At 46.6% G+C, this 20,339-nt stretch overlaps 2 protein-coding genes across 2 annotated transcripts in view; both read right to left on the bottom strand.

Annotated features, from left to right (window-relative positions):
• The window catches only part of LOC139767233 (chondroitin sulfate proteoglycan 4-like), a 470,609-nt gene that overhangs the window by 103,590 nt on the left and 346,680 nt on the right, over positions 1 to 20,339 (bottom strand).
• On the bottom strand, positions 4,430 to 7,972 carry LOC139767231 (uncharacterized). The gene has a single exon (XM_071696374.1). It carries the CDS (start codon positions 7,767 to 7,769, stop codon positions 4,551 to 4,553), a length of 3,219 nt encoding a protein of 1,072 aa, XP_071552475.1. The 5' UTR covers positions 7,770 to 7,972; the 3' UTR covers positions 4,430 to 4,550.

Here is a 20,339-nt window from a genome sequence, read left to right as displayed (position 1 = left end):
TAACGTAAGGGTAAGAGAGATGTGTGGAAATAAAAAGAGCGTGGTTGAGAGAGCAGAAGAGGGTGTTTTGAAATGGTTTGGGCACATGGAGAGAATGAGTGAGGAGAGATTGACCAAGAGGATATATGTGTCGGAGGTGGAGGGAACGAGGAGAAGAGGGAGACCAAATGGGAGGTGGAAAGATGGAGTGAAAAAGATTTTGTGTGATCGGGGCCTGAACATGCAGGAGGGTGAAAGGAGGGCAAGAAATAGAGTGAATTGGAGTCATGTGGTATACAGGGGTTGACGTACTGTCAGTGGATTGAAGCAAGGCATGTGAAGCGTCGGGGTAAACCATGGAAAGCTGTGTAGGTATGTATATTTGCGTGTGTGGACGTGTGTATGTACATGTGTATGGGGGGGGGGTTGGGCCATTTCTTTCGTCTGTTTCCTTGCGCTACCTCGCAAACGCGGGAGACAGCGACAAAGTATAAAAAAAAAAAAAAAGTTCCCACGTGCACTTTCGTGTAATAATCATATCATCAGGGGAGACATATATATGCATCTGTGTCTCATGTGAAAATGAGAAACAGAAGAGGGTTAAGTATAGTCCCTTGGGGAACGTAACTCCTTTCCCTTAAGGCATTGAACACCGCCCGATGTACAAGAACGCGCTCTGATGTTAGCTATAGGGTGCACTGCATCCATCTCCCGCTTCCCCAGTTATGCTATTCTATCGCATTTGGTGCGCTGTGACATCGTAGTCACATTCATCGAAGACTTCTGGGAGCGTCTGTATATATTACATATCAGCGTTAACAGTACTTTGTCGCCAGCGTCTTTATAACTTCATCGTAGTGATCCAGGAACTGAGAAATGATCTTGAAGCTCTGGTACCATGTTGTTCTTATCCTTATGTTAGCTGAGACGGCACGGACAGCTGAGGCCTAATCAAGGCCCTCCCATTAACGCTATGCAAACGTGTGTGTGTATATATATATATATATATATATATATATATATATATATATATATATATATATATATATATATATACCCCTGGGGATAGGGGAGAAAGAATACTTCCCACGTATTCCCTGCGTGTCGTAAAAGGTGACTAAAAGTGGAGGGAGCGCGGGGGGCGGCTGCAAATCCTCCCCTCCCGTTCTTAATTTTCCAAAGGAACGAGCAGAGAAGGAGGCCAGGTGAGGATATTACCTCTAAGGCTTAGTCCTCTGTTCTTAACGCTACCTCGCTAATGCGGGAAAAGGCCTGTTGCACAAGGATCCAGGGTTCGATCCTGGCTGTTGAAGGTTTGTATGTGATATATATATATATATATATATATATATATATATATATATATATATATATATATATATTTTTTTTTTTTTTTTTTTTTTTTTTTTATACTTTGTCGCTGTCTCCCGCGTTTGCGAGGTAGCGAAATATATATATATATATATATATATATATATATATATATATATATATATATATATATATATATATATATATATATACCGCAGCTTCAGCCACGTACCCATATTTATCGACCAACCCCTTGGAGTGGATGAACAGCTGGGTTGACTGTGGACCGATTGCCGCAACCAGGATTCGAACCTATTCAAATCGATTCCGTCTCTTACACAATGAACGTTTCGCTACAGACACCTCAGAACACTTTTTTTTTTATCTCGTAATTACCCAACGACCTCTTTCTATGAACGAGTCCCGGGGTTACCCAAGACCTTTCTTTCTACAGGCTCCTGGGGGACCCAAGACTGCGCTACATCTAAAAAGAGGGAAATATAGACCCCAATGCAGTGAGAAGTTCAGTGACGAGACTGTAATACACCTGCAAGGTGATAAAGTCTCGCCAAAGGCGAGTTTTCACTCGCGGTGTATGCTCGAGCGGGCGGAATCCGGTAACACCTCTCGCATATCATTCGCCAGCGAGCGGAGGAGTCCGGTAACACCTCTTGCACGTCATTCGCCATCGAGCGGAGTCCGGTAACACCTCTCGCTCATTGATACATCCTCTCGTCAGCCAACACGACTTACTTCCCTTGACATCTCGCTGTGTAGCCAAAGTTCCGTGTGGCTCAGGAAGGGCCGTCAAGGCCTGAAACGGGCCCTTAGGGAGGGGCTGGCATCTTCTGGCCCCCTAGGGACACGTCTTAGACAGGGCACCGAGAGGCCCCCATGGGAAGGAGAGGGAGAGAGACTGAAAAAAAAAAAATCATCTCTTTGAAGTTTGTTTACTTCTTATATTTTCTGGCGTTTGGTCACTTCATTAACATTTTCTTTTATGTTAGCTGAGACGGCACGGGCAGCTGAGGGCCTAGGATATATGTGTCAGAGATGGAGGGAAAAAGAAGTGGGAGACCAAACTGGAGGTCAAGGGATGGAGTGAAAAAGATTTTGAGCGATCGGGGCCTGAACATGCAGGAGAGTGAGAGGCGTGCAAGGAATAAAGTGAATTAGAACGATGTGGTATACCGGGGTCGACGTACTGTAAATGGATTGAACCAGGGCATGTAAAGCGTCTGGGGTAAACCATGGAAAGATTTGTGTGGTCTGGATGTGGATAGGGAGGGAGCTGTGGTTTTGGTGCATTATACATGACAGCGAGAGACTGAGTGTGAACAAATGCGGCATTTTTGTCTGTTTTCCTGGCACTACCTCGCTGAAGCAGGGGCTAGCGATGCTGTTTCCTGTAAGGCGGGGTAGCGCCAGGAAAGGATGAAAGCAAGTATGAATATGTACATGTGTATATATGTCTGCATATGTATATGTGTATATGTAATGTATATGTGCGTGTATGGGCGTTCATGTATATATAAGTGTAAATGAGTGGGTCGGCCATTCCCCGTTTGCTTCCTGGCGCTACCTCGATGACGCGAGAAACAGCGATCAAGTATAATTATATACCCTAGCTTGAGCCATGTACCCATTCTATCAACCAACACCCTAGGGGTGGATGAACAGCTAGGATGACTGTGGACCGACTGCCGCAACCAGGATTCGAACCTATAATACGCTCGACCACGGCCGGCCCGGGAGAGCGAACACCCTTTGGGGCTTTTGACACAGGTGTCCCCCTCCATCCTCCCTCTCGTTGGGCCTGGGGCTGGGGGTAGTTAACCATTTCCCCAGTACACAGCAGACACCAATTCAGCGGTAGTCATCAGACGAGGAAAAGAATTGTACTCTGTAGTACTACAGAATACAAAGCAAATAATATGCAAATGATCATACATTCCTTTACAATTGAAAAATATGAAAAGATATTTAGATTTCATCTTTATATAAAACTGAAAACAGAAAATATGCTCACGTGATGGTTGGTATACGTGATATGTAAAGTACATGTCTATGAATCAATAATGTGACAGCCCTCCTCACTAAGTGATGGGCTCACACACGGGTTCCACCTCAGGTACTGACTCAGACACAGGTTCCTCCTCAGGTACTGACTCAGACACAGGTTCCTCCTCAGGTACTGACTCAGAAACAGGTTCCTCCTCAGGTAATGACTCAGACACAGGTTCCTCCTCAGGTACTGACTCAGACACAGGTTCCTCCTCAGGTACTGACTCAGACACAGGTTCCTCCTCAGGTACAGCCTCACACACGGGCTCTGCCTCAGGGACTGCCTCAGACACCTCCACGGGCTCTGCCTCAGGTACTGCCTCAGACACCGGACTTTGGTCCTGTTTCTGATCAGGCAGAGAGCGCTTCTGGAAGTTGTCCTTCTTCCTGGAGGGCCGAGGAGCTCTACTTCTGCGGAGCCGCATTATGTCGGTCTTGGCCTTCTGGGCATCTTCCGCTAGTCCGAGAATCTCAATCACTTTATATTCTTCTTCCTTCCCGGGCACGTGGATGTGAACGCCATACTTTTCTCTAATGGCAGCCACGTTTTGTCCACCTTGCCGTAGACCAACCTTCTTCCTACTAGTACACGCGCCTTACACCCTAGATAAGAACTTCTCTTTGCCTCAAGCAGCTTACCTCCTACACCATATATATATATATATATATATATATATATATGTATATATATATATATATATATATATATATATATATGTATATATATATATATATATATATATATATGGGCGGAATATGTACCCCGTTACATACCCTCATCAGCGCTCCACATCCTCATCCTTCAGCTCCCTCCTACCATAGTTCAGTCTAACTGGCAGCCTTTCAGCACCCACTTACACCTTCCTTTATCCATCACATTAAGTGGTATCTTCACCTACACTACCTCACAACCCTCTCTCACCTGACCCACCTCCCTCTCACTACTTATAGTACGTAAGAACATGGGAAATGATGTGTTCAAACACCTAAAGTGCCCGAGAACAAGGAAATGATAGATTACAAAGTGCATGACATATGAACAAGGTGCATGACATTAAGAACATTAGAATTAATCTTTAAAAGATATTGGAAAGAAAAACTATGCTCACGTAATGGTTGGTATACGTGATAATGGTATACGTGTAATGGGTTCACAAATGGGTTCCTTCTGAGGTTCTGCCTCACACACGGGCTCCTCAAGGCGAAGGCTCCTCCTCAGATTCTGCCTCAGACTCAGGCTCCTCCTCAGATTCTGCCTCAGACTCAGGCTCCTCCTCAGATTCTGCCTCAGACTCAGGCTCCTCTTCAGATTCTGCCTCAGACATCACAGGCTTCACCTCAGATTCTGCCTCAGACATCACAGGCTTCACCTCAGATTCTGCCTCAGACTCAGGCTCCACCTCAGATTCTGCCTCAGACTCAGGCTCCTCCTCAGATTCTGCCTCAGACTCAGGCTCCTCCTCAGATTCTGCCTCAGACTCAGGCTCCTCCTCAGATTCTGCCTCAGACTCAGGCTCCTCCTCAGATTCTGCCTCAGACATCACAGGCTTCACCTCAGGTTCTGCCTCAGACATTACAGGCTCCTTCTCAGGTACAGTCTCAGACACAGGCTCCTCCTCAGGTTCTGCCTCAGACATCACAGGCTCCACCTCAGGTTTTACCTCAGACATCACAGGCTCCTCCTCAGATTCTGCCTCAGACATCACAGGTTCCTCCTCAGGTACTGACTCAGACACAGGTTCCTCCTCAGGTACTGACTCAGACACAGGTTCCTCCTCAGGTACTGACTCAGAAACAGGTTCCTCCTCAGGTACTGACTCAGAAACAGGTTCCTCCTCAGCTACTGACTCAGAAACAGGTTCCTCCTCAGGTACTGACTCAGAAACAGGTTCCTCCTCAGGTACTGACTCAGACACAGGTTCCTCCTCAGGTACTGACTCAGACACAGGTTCCTCCTCAGGTACTGACTCAGACACAGGTTCCTCCTCAGGTACTGACTCAGACACAGGTTCCTCCTCAGGTACTGACTCAGACACAGGTTCCTCCTCAGGTACTGACTCAGAAACAGGTTCCTCCTCAGGTACTGACTCAGACACAGGTTCCTCCTCAGGTACAGCCTCACACACGGGCTCTGCCTCAGGGACTGCCTCAGACACCTCCACGGGCTCTGCCTCAGGTACTGCCTCAGACACCGGACTTTGGTCCTGTTTCTGATCAGGCTGAGAGCGCTTCTGGAAGTTGTCCTTCTTCCTGGAGGGCCGAGGAGCTCTACTTCTGCGGAGCCGCATTATGTCGGTCTTGGCCTTCTGGGCATCTTCCGCTAGTCCGACAATCTCAATCACTTTATATTCTTCTTCCTTCCCGGGCACGTGGATGTGAACGCCATACTTTTCTCTAATGGCAGCCACGTTTTGTCCACCTTTACCCAGAATTAGACCATGGAAGCTGGGGTCAACATTCACCGTTCTCAAGATGTGCCCAGAAAGCCAAACTCTGGAGGGCCGATTCCTGTAAGAGGTCTTGGACGCTATCAAGTGAAGGTCGCCGTCAGTAACGTTGGTCAGCCTGAACACACTCTGTAGGTTCAAACAAGCCTTAGTTACCCCTTGACGGCGTCCTTCTAGGATGATATAGTCGCCTGTGTCGGGGACAGTAACCTTAACGTCCAATTCATCTAGTATGGATGGAGCTCTCCTTTTAATGTAGCAGTGTTCTTTTGAGGGTATTTCCAGCCACTCCACCCACCTGTCATTTCTCTTGGAGGTGTTCAGACTGGCGTCCTTCCTGGGTGGCCGCCTTGTTTCCTTTACAAGGCTCCGGTTACCAGACATCTGTGTTGGGTGTTCGATCACAATGTGGTTGTCGTTAGATGTCTGGTGTGGGGTTTTGTAAGCTGGGGTTCTGTAGGTTCTCTCCCTGCCAGACCCCTCAGATCTCTGAGCTGGGGTTCTGTCGGGCCTTTCCCTGCCAGACCACCGCATAGACCTGCCAGAACCCTCAGACTTCCAAGCTGGTGAAGCCTGAACTGGAGTTGTAGTGACTGGCTTCTTACCAGAACCCTGGGTTGGAGTCTTAGGTGTAGCCTGGACTGGAGGTGCACTGATTGGTGTCTTTGGCTTCTTACCAGACCCCTGGGTTGGAGTCTTAGGTGTAGCCTGGACTGGAGGTGTACTGATTGGTGTCTTTGGCTTCTTACCAGACCCCTGGGTTGGAGTCTTAGGTGTAGCCTGGACTGGAGGTGTAGTGGTTGGTGTCTTTGGCTTCTTACCAGACCCCTGAGTTGGAGTCTTAGGTGTAGCCTGGACTGGAGGTGTAGTGGTTGGTGTCTTTGGCTTCTTACCAGACCCCTTGGTTGGAGTCTTAGGTGTAGCCTGGACTGGAGGTGTAGTGGTTGGTGTCTTTGGCTTCTTACCAGACCCCTTGGTTGGAGTCTTAGGTGTAGCCTGGACTGGAGGTGTAGTGGTTGGTGTCTTTGGCTTCTTACCAGACCCCTGGGTTGGAGTCTTAGGTGTAGCCTGGACTGGAGGTGTAGTGGTTGGTGTCTTTGGCTTCTTACCAGACCCCTTGGTTGGAGTCTTAGGTGTAGCCTGGACTGGAGGTGTAGTGGTTGGTGTCTTTGGCTTCTTACCAGACCCCTTGGTTGGAGTCTTAGGTGTAGCCTGGACTGGAGGTGTAGTGGTTGGTGTCTCTGGCTTCTTACCAGACCCCTGGGTTGAAGTCTTAGGTGTAGCCTGGACTGGAGGTGTAGTGGTTGGTGTCTCTGGCTTCTTACCAGACCCCTTGGTTGAAGTCTTAGGTGTAGCCTGGACTGAAGGTGTAGTGGTTGGTGTCTCTGGCTTCTTACCAGACCCCTTGGTTGAAGTCTTAGGTGTAGCCTGGACTGGAGGTGTAGTGATTGGATTCTCACCAGAACACTGTTGTGGAGTGCTCTTAGAGGACCTCTTCCTCCGTCGTGCTCTACGTGCCTTCTTCTTTGCCAAGGGCACGACCACGGGTTCACTGTACCTTCTCTGCTGCACACGGCGCAGGCAAACCTTTACCAGTGTCATCACACTGGTAAGGAGGAGCAACCCGATGGCCAGGACCTCCGCCCAGCGCCTGAAGGTGTCGAAGTACGTTACCCGCACCACAGGCTCAGACACTAAGGACCTCAGGGCCAGCACATCCTTGACCTTCCAGACGTAGCCCACGAAGGGGATGGACGTGTCTGGGTGGACCTGCACCGGGGGCGTGAAGGCCTTGCACTGTACAAGACCCAAGAACGGGATGTAGAGGGAGTGAGCCTCCCGGTGTCTCTCCCTCAGGAGGGAGAGCATCCGGGATGAGTACATCCGGAGGGCGTAGTTCAACAGACCGGTCGCCAGCACAACGAGGATGACACTGCAAACACCAACAACGAATGCTACTTTACTCATTCTCAATTACAATTTAATGATTCGGTTCCATATACAAGACTTGAGTGACAATATCGTTAAAGCAGAAGTGGCTTGGAGACGAAGCAGAAAATTTTATCCCGGGATCCTGGTGGTGGTCATGGTGGCGGAGGAGGTGGTGGTGGTGGTGGCGAAGATGGTGGCTGGTGTTGTGTGTAGTTGTTAATGATGCATCTTGGAGGGACGGGAGCTGGGTGGACGAAATCTTCTCTTTCTGTATTACTTTCTAAAAGAGGGAATAGATGAAAGAGACAACTGATGTCACATAGGTAGATAGAAGGATAGAAGTGTACATAGATAGATAGATAGACGAGTATTTAGTGCACATGGACGTTGGTATGGGACGACACTTTCCATGAGGCTGTATACCGTAGTCACTCGATGATATGGAGGAGTACAGTGTCATCGAAGAACTTGTCACTCCAAGGGAGTCCATGATTGATCCTGCTTCTGCCTGTGGCATTTTTAAATCCTGGGGCAGTGAACCTCACCTACCCATCACGTGAGGCAGTGTACCTTCACCTACCATCAGGTGAGCACAGCTTCACTACAGGTGTTGGAACATTTCACTACAGGCAACTTAACGGTATTCAAAAAGCACTTTCCCTCGTCTGATGGCAACCTCTGAATTGATTTTCCCCCATGTCAAATCCGGGAACATTTTGCTGAACTAAGAAGTGTCCAGAGCTCCCTGGTTCTCTCATGTCCATTCCCTTCAGCTTCTCCTTCTTGGAACGAGTTTGTTCACTCCCAGATCTTATTCATTACAATGTGTTCAATGTTGAGATTAAGTTATACGTGTAGGATATACTGGATAATCTCCATTCCTAACCTGTAGAGGATCGGAATCCCTCGCTGGCGGCATTATCTGCACTATGAAACCCATCAATAACAAAAGAGGAATGTGAAACGCATGGCGGAATAATACAGATGTACACATCTCCCAGGAAGGGGGAATTAAACAGATTTGTCCCTCGCGTGTTGATATCTGAGGCTGTGACTACCTGCAGATAAGACGATGGAGAGAGAGAGAGAGAGAGAGAGAGAGAGAGAGAGAGAGAGAGAGAGAGAGAGAGAGAGAGAGAGGAGCGATGGCACCATAATCTCCCCCTTAAAAACGTTCCTCCCTTCAATGCACATCTATTAACTCTCGCTTCCGTCGCCCTAAAAATCCCCCTTAAAAAAAAAAGACTTTCTCCCTTTGGTGTGCATCCATTAACACTCCCTTCAGTGCCCCTCTATCCCACTCACCCTTTATTCTCCCTTAATGTTCATTCACTCCTGACGTCACGGGGCGCATCTACCTTCTACTCCTCCTTCACCTGTTCTTTCTTCAATCGTCTACTCATTTTCCCTAAGTGGCACCCTTCTTCTCCACCCCCACCACCACCTAGGCAGCCCATTCTCTCCCTTTTAAAAGGCGCTTCAGTCAAGACAGGTTATTCTCCCTTAAATGGCCTAAAATGGCACTAAATGGCCTTTCCTACTCTCTCTAAGTGGCACCTCCAGCCCTCAAACACACTCGCCCTTCAGTGTAATCCTCCCTCTTCGCTGCTCTCCCTTGAGCAGTACGTCGCTGCTCTCCCCTGCGCAGTACCTCGCTGCTCTTCCTTGCGCAGTACATCGCTGCTCTCCCCAGCGCAGTACATCTCTGCTCTCACCTGCGCAGTGCAATTCATCATGGCCACCTGCTAATAGCCCTGGTTGAAGCCAGGCTTCAAGGGTTTTCGACCCAACCCAGCAGCCAGGGCCCAGCTCGGACTGTTGGGTTGGGTCGCTGGTCGACCAAGCTGTTCGAAACCGCTGTCTACTATCCCCCGACTTCTTCACTGCCCATCTATCAGGTTCTTCACCACCCATCTACCTGGTTCTTCACCACCCATCTACCTGGTTCTTCACCACCCATCTTACCTGGTTCTTCACCACCCATCTACCTGGTTCTCGTCACCTAATTACCCTCTTGAACCTCTTTCAACACCCCCCTCCTCTCCCTCCTCCCTAACCTGGTTCTTCACCACCCATCTACCTGGTTCTCGTCACCTAATTACCCTCTTGAACCTCTTTCAACACCCCCCTCCTCTCCCCTTTCAACACCCCCCTCCTCTCCCCTTTCAACACCCCCCTCCTCTCCCCGTTCAACACCTCCCTCTCCTCTCCCCTTTCTCTTATTCTCCCTCCTCCCCAGCTGGGCACACAACACGTTCCTGGGGAACCATACATCCTCACCCCCAGTGCCATAAACCCTCCCTCCCCCTTTCCCCACAATTCCCCCACCCCAAGCCTCTACCACGCCCCCTTCATCCCCCCCCCCCCGCTTCCTCAACCACATTCGCCCCTCGTCCCCCCCCTCCCCTCAGTAGCCACGACAGTGAGGGGAAAAAAGTCTTCCCCACTTTTCTTACGTCATCTTTCCCAGAACTTCGCCATCTGTACGTGTTTGCCTTCAAAAAAAAAGGTTCCAAAGCCTCCGTTTTTCTTCATCACGTGTGCTCACTGCCGTCCATTTTCTACCCCTTTATCTTTTCCTATCTTTTTTTTTTCTATCTATTTCGTATATCTCTGTATCCACCGCTCCTAAAGTGTAGTTTTCTTTCATTTTCCTCATAACTGTTCCTTATCTGTTCCACGTCCTGTTCCATTTACATCGCTTGGCTCATCTGTGTGTGTGTGTGTGTGTGTGTATATATATATATATATATATATATATATATATATATATATATATATATATATATTTATGTATTTATCATTTGTCGCTGTCTCTCCCGTTAGCGAGGTAGCGCAAGGAAACAGATGAAGAAATGGCCCAACCCACCCACATACCTGTGTATATACATAAACATCCACACACGCACCTATACATACCTATACATTTAAACGTATACATACATATACATACACAGACATATACATATATACACATGTACATATTCATACATGCTATCTTCATCATTCCCGTCGCCACCCCGCCATACATGAAACGGCACCACCCTCCTCCCAACGTGCGTGCGAGGTAGCGCTAGGAAAAGACAACAAAGGCCCCATTCGTTCACACTCAGTCTCTAGCTATCATGTGTAATGTACCGAAACCACAGCTCCCTTTCCATATCCAGGCCCCACAAAACTTTCCATGGTTTACCCCAGACGCCTCATATACCTTAGTTCAATCTACTGACAGCACGTCGACTCCGGTATACCACATCGTTCCAATTCACTCTATTCCCTGCACGCCTTTCATCCCCTGTATGTTCAGGCCCCGATCGCTCAAAATCTTTTTCACTCCATCCTTCCACCTCCAATTTGGTCTCCCACTTCTCGTTCCCTCCACCTCTGACACAAATATCCTCTTTGTCAATCTTTCCTCACTCATTCTCTCCATGCGACCAAACCATTTCAATACACCCTCTTTTGCTCTCTCAACCACACTCTTTTTTATTACCACACATCTCTCTTACCCTCTCATTACTTACCCGATCAAACCACCTCTCACAACAAATTGTCCTCAAACATCTCATTTCCAACACATCCACTCTCCTCCGCACAACCCTACCTATAGCCCATGCCTCACAACCATATAACATTGTTGGATCCATTATTCCTTCAAACATACCCATTTTTTGCTATCTAAGATAATGTTCTCGCCTTCCACACATTCTTCAACGCTCCCAGAACCTTCGCCCCCTCCCCCACCCTGTGACTCACTCCCATGGTTCCATCTGCTGCCAAATCCACTCACACACACACACACACACACACACACACATATATATATATATATATATATATATATATATATATATATATATATATATATATATTGTAATCATACGCACCTCTTCGAAAAACAAGTTAACACTGACGCAGCTAAAAGGAAGATGTGTATGCTGCTATTATCATCTGTGTAGATTTCTCAAAAGGTGTTTGATCAAGGGAGTTATGGAATGGCTGTTCATTAAAGGGCAGACAGAATTGAGACGCTGGATCTAAGATCGTATAAAGATGCAATCCCTAAAGAGCAATAACTGATGGGGTAAAAATCTAATACCTCCCTTGTCAAAAGTTCTGTCTCCCTTGAAACGGAGTGTGATGCCATACTGCCTCTCTCACACTTCCGTCTGACACGGACGCCCACCACAGCATATTTTACAGTCACCCAAATCGATTGGCGATGCAGCTGGGACGGCAATACTGTCCCATGGGGACGCTCCGACACGACAATCGGATATCAGGCCACCGAAACTGACACAGACGTTCAAAAAAGGGAGAGAAAGATAGAAAAAGAATATGTCCTCTGATAACGAAGGTTAAGAGAGATCAAGCCAAGATAAAGAGTAACAAGTCGGGCATAGAATTGATTAATGAGTGTAACAAGCGAGTCAGAGATAAGTTAATGATGAAGTTAGATGACTCTTAACCTCTGAGATCACAGGAGAGCAACAGTACAATCTATAACAGTAACGGGAACTTAAGATATACAACAGTACAATCTATAACAGTAACGGGAACTTAAGATATACAACAGTACAATCTATAACAGTAACGGGAACTTAAGATATACTGAAAACCCTAAGAAAAGATGTTATTATTGAGCACACTTGTTCCCTCGCCAAACTGGAGTATCAATGTGTATTAAGCATCAGTATGGATATAGATCTAATGACTCTAGTCTCTAACCTGCAATGATAACCCACTCCACCCTTGCTACAATGCCATATCAAAAACACTACGTCAACTGTGCCCAGGCGAGGATCAGAGACAACGAAGGGAGAGAGAGAGAGAGAGATTTTGGGGACAATAAATAATACTGAAGTACGGAAATTTCACGCACTGGTAACATCGAGGAGAAACGTCTTCCAGACTCCCTCAGAAATGCGAGAGGGTAAAACAGCTCCTCAAGACGCAATCACGACACAACCAAAACTGAGCAACACATGACGAGACGTGACAACAGCAATAACAAACAAACTCATAAACCAACATAAAAGGAAGGGGCTTCGTAAAGCCAAGAAGAGGTGTAAGTGAAGAAGACAAAGACGAAGAAGACGAAGACGAAGAAGAAGAAGAAGTAGAAGGAGGAGAAGAAGAAGAAGAAGAAGAAGAAGAAGAAGAAGAAGAAGAAGAAGAAAAGTAGTAGTAATATAGTATTAGTAGTAGTAGTAGTAGTAGTAGAAAAAGAAGAAGAAGAAGAAGAAGAAGAAGAAGAAAAGGAGGAGGAGAAGGAGGAGGAGGAGTGAGAGAGCAGCAGCAGAAGCGGGTAGCAGCAGCCCAAGTGTCGTGGAACCTCCTAATTCAGCAGCAGACACAGAGGCGAGACGAGGAGGAGGGGGGCCCCCACGACGCTAGACTGTACAGCCCATTATATTCGGAGGAGGGCATGGCCCGGCATGCCTGGCTGGCCTATCTCTCGCCTGACCACTTAATATACAAAAAGACAACAACAAAGTCAGTGCAGGATGTCTAAGCCCAGATTACGAGCACTCACGCCTCACTCCACGGATCTGTGATTCTGATTTGTCGAGCAGTAAACGCAAGAGTCTATCTCATAATCTCTCTCTCTTTCTCTCTCTCTCCCTTCTATCTCCTCTCTCTCTCTCTCTGGTTCTTCAAGGAGCCACTATGGTGTGAGTTGGCCGTAGCACTGCAAACGTAAAATGTTTATGTAAATGTCAACACAGGCAAAATGTAAATTGTTTGCGAGGAACTTGCTTGACCAACGCCATACTTCATTACATATGAAGTGAGGAGAATAATGTGTGCTTGTATAGACTCAGGCAAATATGTATATATATATATATATATATATCTTATTCATCAGATGAATGTCACTATCATTTCTTGTATTACTTCTCAGACGTGGCGATGATGGAGTCAGTGTGAGAACAGAACGATAAAGTAAAGAAGTAATAAGTTAATTCTTACCTCACTATAATCCCCAGTGCCATATCATCACTACATCCAACAAACAATCTTCATTATCATCACTACATACACACAGATTCTGAATTATCATCACTACGTCCACACACACACATCCTTCATTATCATCACTCCGTCCACACACACACACACTTCATTATCATCACTACATCTACATATACTCTCCATCATCATCAGCACATCCACACACACAAACATTCTCCATTATCCTCCTCCTATCTCAGGAACACCACATTCAAACATCCACCAACGCCTTACCACTAACATCCACACACCATCCACTCCCTCGCAAAAAGGAGGAAACCATCCTCCAACAATATCTCTCCAACACACCAATACTTATCCCTAATCCTTCACCTTTCATCATGTCACCACTACACCCACAAACCCTCCACCACTATCTTCCACCACTGTCCTCCACCACTGTCCTCCACCACCATCCTTCACCACCATCCTCCACATCACATCACCACACCTACATATCCTCCGGCACAGTGAAACTAGGGTCCACGGTCTCCACCAACGTCCTCTATCCACACCCTCTATCCACACCAGGCCCCTCCTCCACTATACAACTCCATGTCTTCCCAGCCTCTGGCACAGACTCACCGCCTCATTACCACCTCATTACCTGACTGCTGGGCGCTTGCCTTATCTCACGTCACTCCTTACTCAAACGGCTTGTCCCCTTCAACACTCCTTCTCCCCTCTCCCAACCACGACTCAACACTCTTTCTCCCCTCTCCCAACCACGACTCAACACTCTCCCCTCTCCTAACCACGACACAACACTCCTTCTCCCCTCTCCCAACCACGACGCAACTCCTTCTCCCCTCCTCTCCCAACCACGACTCAACACTCCTTCTCCCCTCTCCCAACCACGACTCAACACTCCTTCTCCCCTCTCCCAACCACGACTCTAACACTCCTCCCCTCTCCCAACCAGGACTCAACACTCCCTCTCCCCTCCTCTCCCAACCACGACTCAACACTCCTTCTCCCCTCTCCCAACCACAACTCAACACTCCTCTCCCCTCTCCCAACCACGACCCAACACTCCTTCTCCCCTCTCCCAACCAGGACTCAACACTCCCTCTCCCAACCACGACTCAACACTCCTTTTCCCCTCTCCCAACCACAACTCAACACTCCTCTCCCTTCTCCCAACCACGACTCAACATTCCTTCTCCCCTCTCCTATTCACGACTCAACACTCCTTCTCCCCTCTCCCAACCACGACTCAACACCCCCTCTCCCTTTACCATAACCCCCCTACCCCACTACACTCTCTCTTTCTCCCCCTCTCCTCCCCTCATACAAGAAGACGAGCCTCCTCCCCTCAATCTCAACCACGACACAACACACACTTCCCTTTACCATTGCCCCTACTCTCTCTTTCTCCCCCCCATACAAGACGAGGGTCGGCAAAAGAACCCTCATTCTCCCCCCCACCCACCCATAGACCTCCTTTTCACCTCCCCCTTCTTTTGATTAGGCCCATAACCCAGTCTGGATCCCTTGTCAAAGAACCATGCGACCCTTATCACTATCTCCCCCACACCACATGGAGACCTTGCCCACATCAGTTCGCTCGACCTCTGAGGGTGTTCTGTGGTCATGAAGTGCCACTTCGCGCCACACTTCACCACCCACTAACCCGTCCTCCCACTTCGTCTTTAAGGGCCAATCTTTACATCCCTTTCGTGTGCCCTGTCTTCACGAAATACGAATCCAATGCTCTGATGGAGCACTGATGGCATTCGTGTCCCATTCGAAACTATAAGTTACGCCTGAAAACGCCTTAGATAGAAAACGATTTGAAACCTAAAATCTCTTTTTTTTTCACAAGTATGTTTAAAGATAGCTTCATTACAGACTCAAGAATGCGTATATAAATGTATTTTTGTTAATAAAATTCACGAATGACTTTAAACGTATCTGTACATGTGTTGGCCTATAATGAACAATTCCCCCCCCCCCCCCACACACACACACACACACACACACACACACACACACACTACACACTGCTACACGTGTTCATATCAATGTATACACAGGTGTTAGCTAGCTCATGGCCTTAGGTTATTATTAAGCGGGATCTTTCTAGAAAGAAAGAGAAAATGAAAAAAGTAATCGGCTTTTTTTTAAGTTTCGTATATCGGGGAAAAATTACCTTTAGCGGATATCACGTGTATATTATCCTGCTCTGGTGGTGAAGGAGGTGGTGTGTGTGTGTGTGTGTGTGTGTGTGTGTGTGTGTGTGTGTGGGGGGGGGGGGGGGGGGTCTCCATACAGCTAAGCAGCACGATGCGTAACGGCTTCCGTGCTCAGCAGGGTTTCAAGTCGCACACTGATAACAAAATCACTTTCATATGTGACTTAATTTTGGCCATCTCTCTCTCTCTCTCTCTCTCTCTCTCTCTCTCTCTCTCTCTCTCTCTCTCTCTCGAACACACCACGACAATAACACAATCTGATTTCCCCCCCGTAGTAAATACGAAGACTCTCCACTGTGACACTTCACCACTTGAAATCCACTGAATTCAATCCTAAGCTAAACAGACGGGGAAGGCGTGTATGCCGCCGGCAGAACCTCACGGGAGAATTGGCAATATTGTGGAAGCGAACTCAATAAATCTAACCTAACCAACAGCTCTCCACTGAGGGAAGGATTCACAGGAGAGCTATGTATATAACAGGGAGGAAATCACGCTTGACTGACCAGTAACTAGAAATGTATATGAAATATATGACTGGAAATGCACTCATCACATATACCATCACACATACGAGTGATAGGAAATGTAGTCATCATATACTACACCACACACAGGCGAGGGACAGCAGATGCACTTATCACATACACCACCACCATTCTGGAAAAGGCGTGGCTCTCCATTCTGGAAAAGGCGGGGCTCTCCATTCTGGAAAAGGCGTGGCTCTCCATTCTGGAAAAGGCGTGGCTCTCAGTTCTGGAAAAGGAGTGGCTTTCAATACTGGAAAAGGCGTGGCTCTCCATTCTGGAAAAGGCGTGGCTCTCAATACTAGAAAAAGCGTGGCTCTCCACTCTGGAAAAGGCGTGGCTCTCCATTCTGGAAAAGGCGTGGCTCTCCACTCTGGAAAAGGCGTGGCTCTCCATTCTGGAAAAGGCGTGGCTCTCAATACTAGAAAAGGCGTGGCTCTCCATTCTGGAAAAGGCGTGGCTCTCCATTCTGGAAAAGGCGTGTCTCTCCATTCTGGTAAAGGCGTGGCTCTCAGTTCTGGAAAAGGCGTGGCTCTCCATTCTGGAAAAGGCGTGGCTCTCCATTCTGGAAAAGGCGTGGCTCTCCATTCTGGAAAAGGCGTGATTTCAATCCTATAAAAGGGTTGGCTCTCCATTCTGGAAAAGGCGTGTCTCTCCATTCTGGAAAAGGCGGGGCTCTCAGTTCTGGAAAAGGCGTGGCTATTCATTCTGCAAAAGGCGTGTCTCAATCCTGGAAAAGGCGTGGCTCTTCATTCTGGAAAAGGCGTGTCTCAATCCTGGAAAAGGCGTGGCTGTCAACCTGCACTTGAGAAAGACGACTTTCTGGTAATGGAATCCAGAGGCGACGTAAACAATGATGAAGGAAAACGGTTCGAATATTCTGGGCTAAACATCCACTGATGCACGACTCACAGCCATTAAGAACAACAATGGACTCGTGAGGAGGAGAAGAAATAATCCAAAAATATTTGGCCTGAAAGAATAAATTCACAGTGTTCCAGGAAAGTGGTAGAAACATGAGTCTTCGGGCCTTGGTCTTCAGAGATTGAGGGAAGATGGAGCAACGAGGAGAGGGTTCCAAACACCAGCTGTGAGTATAGCACTGCCTCTGACGTCACCACGACACACAGTCAGGTAAACCTCTACGATCCTACGTCTCCTGTGAGGGGCTACTGGTCCATCGGCCTGTGTGAACCTGCAACTCTTCACGTATTTGAATCCAGAACCTGGTTGTGCTCAGGGGCACACCCTGGGGGACGAGGTCCACTTATCTTTCAAAGACTAGAGAGAGGGTTTTACAACCCCTGGTGTTGTCCATGTGGCGCTCGTTGTGGCAATGATGACCCTGGTTGTGGGAGATGTGGTGTCGCCAACTATGATGGTCGGGCGGACCTACATGTAGCAACGCTATGTGTCAGTACTATGTCATTATTATTATTATCATTATCATTATTATTATTATTATCATCATTATCATTATTATTATCATTATAACTATTATTATAATAAGTATTATCAAATTTTTATCATCAAAATCATTATCATTTCCATCACTATTATTATCATTATTATTATTATCCTATTATCATTATTATTATTACTATTATTATTATCACTATTATTATTACTATTAATAATTACTTCAGGTTTGAGAAATTTATTTTTAATATTTTCTTTCCTAACGACGTTTTCTAAGAAGCGTTTTCCAAAGCCTATATTACGGACGGGTTAACATGTTATTCAACATTTTTAAAGTTTGAAAAAATATATATATTTCTATCTATTTCGGGGTAGGATCACATGGTTGTCATTAATGGAAAATACTTTTGATGTCTGCGGCAAAATCTAAAATGTAAAGTGGGTTTATAATTCTAGAAAAATATATAAAAGATTCGTTTGAAATACGAAAAAGGTAATTCTTTGCTTTCCAGTAACAGGGTGTAAGATTTTTTCTTTTCCTTTAGCCATCTAAAGTTCGGGTCGTCGAAACGTATATAAACAAGTGATGGGTGTTGCTGTGTAGGTAATGGGGAACTAATCTTCAACCTGAACCCATTACTGTCTTTATCTGTATGGCAATTTTGGCTTATATTACCCTATCATCTGTCACCCTCCCACACTACTGCAACCCTCCAGCACTACTGCAACCCTCCAGCACTACTGCAACCCTCCAACACTACTGCAACTCTCCAACACTACTGAAAACCTCCAGCACTACTGCAACCCTCCAGCACTACTGCAACCCTCCAGCACTACTGTAACCCTCCAACACTACTGCAACCCTCCAACAATACTAAAACCCTCCATCAATACCGCAACCTTCCAGCACTACTGCAACCCTCCAACACTACTGCAACCCTCCAACAATACTAAAACCCTCCATCAATTCCGCAACCTTCCAGCACTACTGCAACCCTCCAACACTACTGCAACCCTCCAACACTACCGCAACCCTCCATCATTAACCATCACTACCCCCCCCCCACCAATAATGCCTAAAGTCGACAACCACCATAACCCAACCGCATGGTATTTTCTTTTGCATCTTTTTTTTTTTTCTCTTTTATCCCTGATGGCCGTTGAGCCAGAGGGAGAGGTGGGTGGGGAAGGAGCCACATGCTTTCCTTTCCTGTTTGCACAAGTATACCTACATATATTGCTTGTACAGACACCCCTCATTATGGAGAGAGAAAGAAAGAGAGAGAGAGAGAGAGAGAGAGAGAGAGAGAGAGAGAGAGAGAGAGAGAGAGAGAGAGAGAGAGAGAGAGAAGGAGCAGGTGTGTGTGTCTAAGAGGAACACCCTCATCAAAACTCATGAGTTCATCATGAGGCACTGTATCTAGAAATGAGAAAATAAAGATTTTGTTGCCCAAGAAAACACGAAAACAGTTCAAGATGAATGACTCATTGGTTGCGCGTCTGACGAGGCAGACCTATTTCAGTGTCAAATGGCCTTTGGTGACCAAAGCTGAGGGTCAGGTTGGATATAATAGGGGTTAGTTAACGACCTTACATTACGTTATGAGCAGGTTACTTCCAATGGTCAACACTGCAGTGTGGAGTCCAGATCTACAATCTCATATGAGATCGAGTCTCAAATGAAATCGAATCTCAAATGAGATCGAATCTCATATGAGATCGAGTCTCACATGAGATCGTATCTCACATGAGATCGTATCTCACATGAGATCGAATCTCATATGAGATCGAGTCTCAAATGAGATCGAATCTCACATGAGATCGAGTCTCACATGAGATCGTATCTCAAATGAGATCGAATCTCATATGAGATGCAACCTCATATGAGATCGAATCTCACATGAGACTGTACCTTATATAAGAGATCGAATCCCATATGCGAATACTATTTTTCAAGATACACAATTTATTCCCTTCTTGAATGACACTTTATCTATAACAAAATCTAGTTTCCTCCTTCCCCTGCACTACACCTACTGTATCCTGTTGTATTAATTTATCATCTCTTCTTTCAAGTTAAATGGTGTGTGTGTGTGTGTGTGTGTGTGTGTGTGTGTGTGTCTGCCACTAGTGCCAAAACTGATACACTCTTTCCTAAAGCATAGACCAGACGGGATCATTCTAGGCCATGTGTTCTGGTATGACTTCTTCCTTCAACACGACCTGCTGGGTGTTACCGGACTCAGCCTGCTCTGCGTTACCCCCGAGTGAAAAGTTACCTCGGGTGAGGCTCTGCCACACTGAGAGTACAGTCTCCTCAAAAGAAATTTCAAAGGAGTCGACGTTTCCCTGCTACTCCAGGCAGCGCAGCCTTAGGATCCAAGACCCTTCATAAAGAGATCCTGGGGTAATAACATTAATAATAATAATAATAATAATAATAATAATAA

This window comes from Panulirus ornatus, chromosome 59 (assembly GCF_036320965.1).
Source record: "Panulirus ornatus isolate Po-2019 chromosome 59, ASM3632096v1, whole genome shotgun sequence".
NCBI classification, from domain to species: Eukaryota; Metazoa; Arthropoda; class Malacostraca; order Decapoda; family Palinuridae; genus Panulirus; species Panulirus ornatus.
This window is presented reverse-complemented; position numbering and strand designations above follow the sequence as displayed.

Bases quoted from the DNA above. Each gene is read 5' to 3' on its own strand.
- LOC139767231 (XM_071696374.1), bottom strand. From the start codon at position 7,769: ATGAGTAAAGTAGCATTCGTTGTTGGTGTTTGCAGTGTCATCCTCGTT.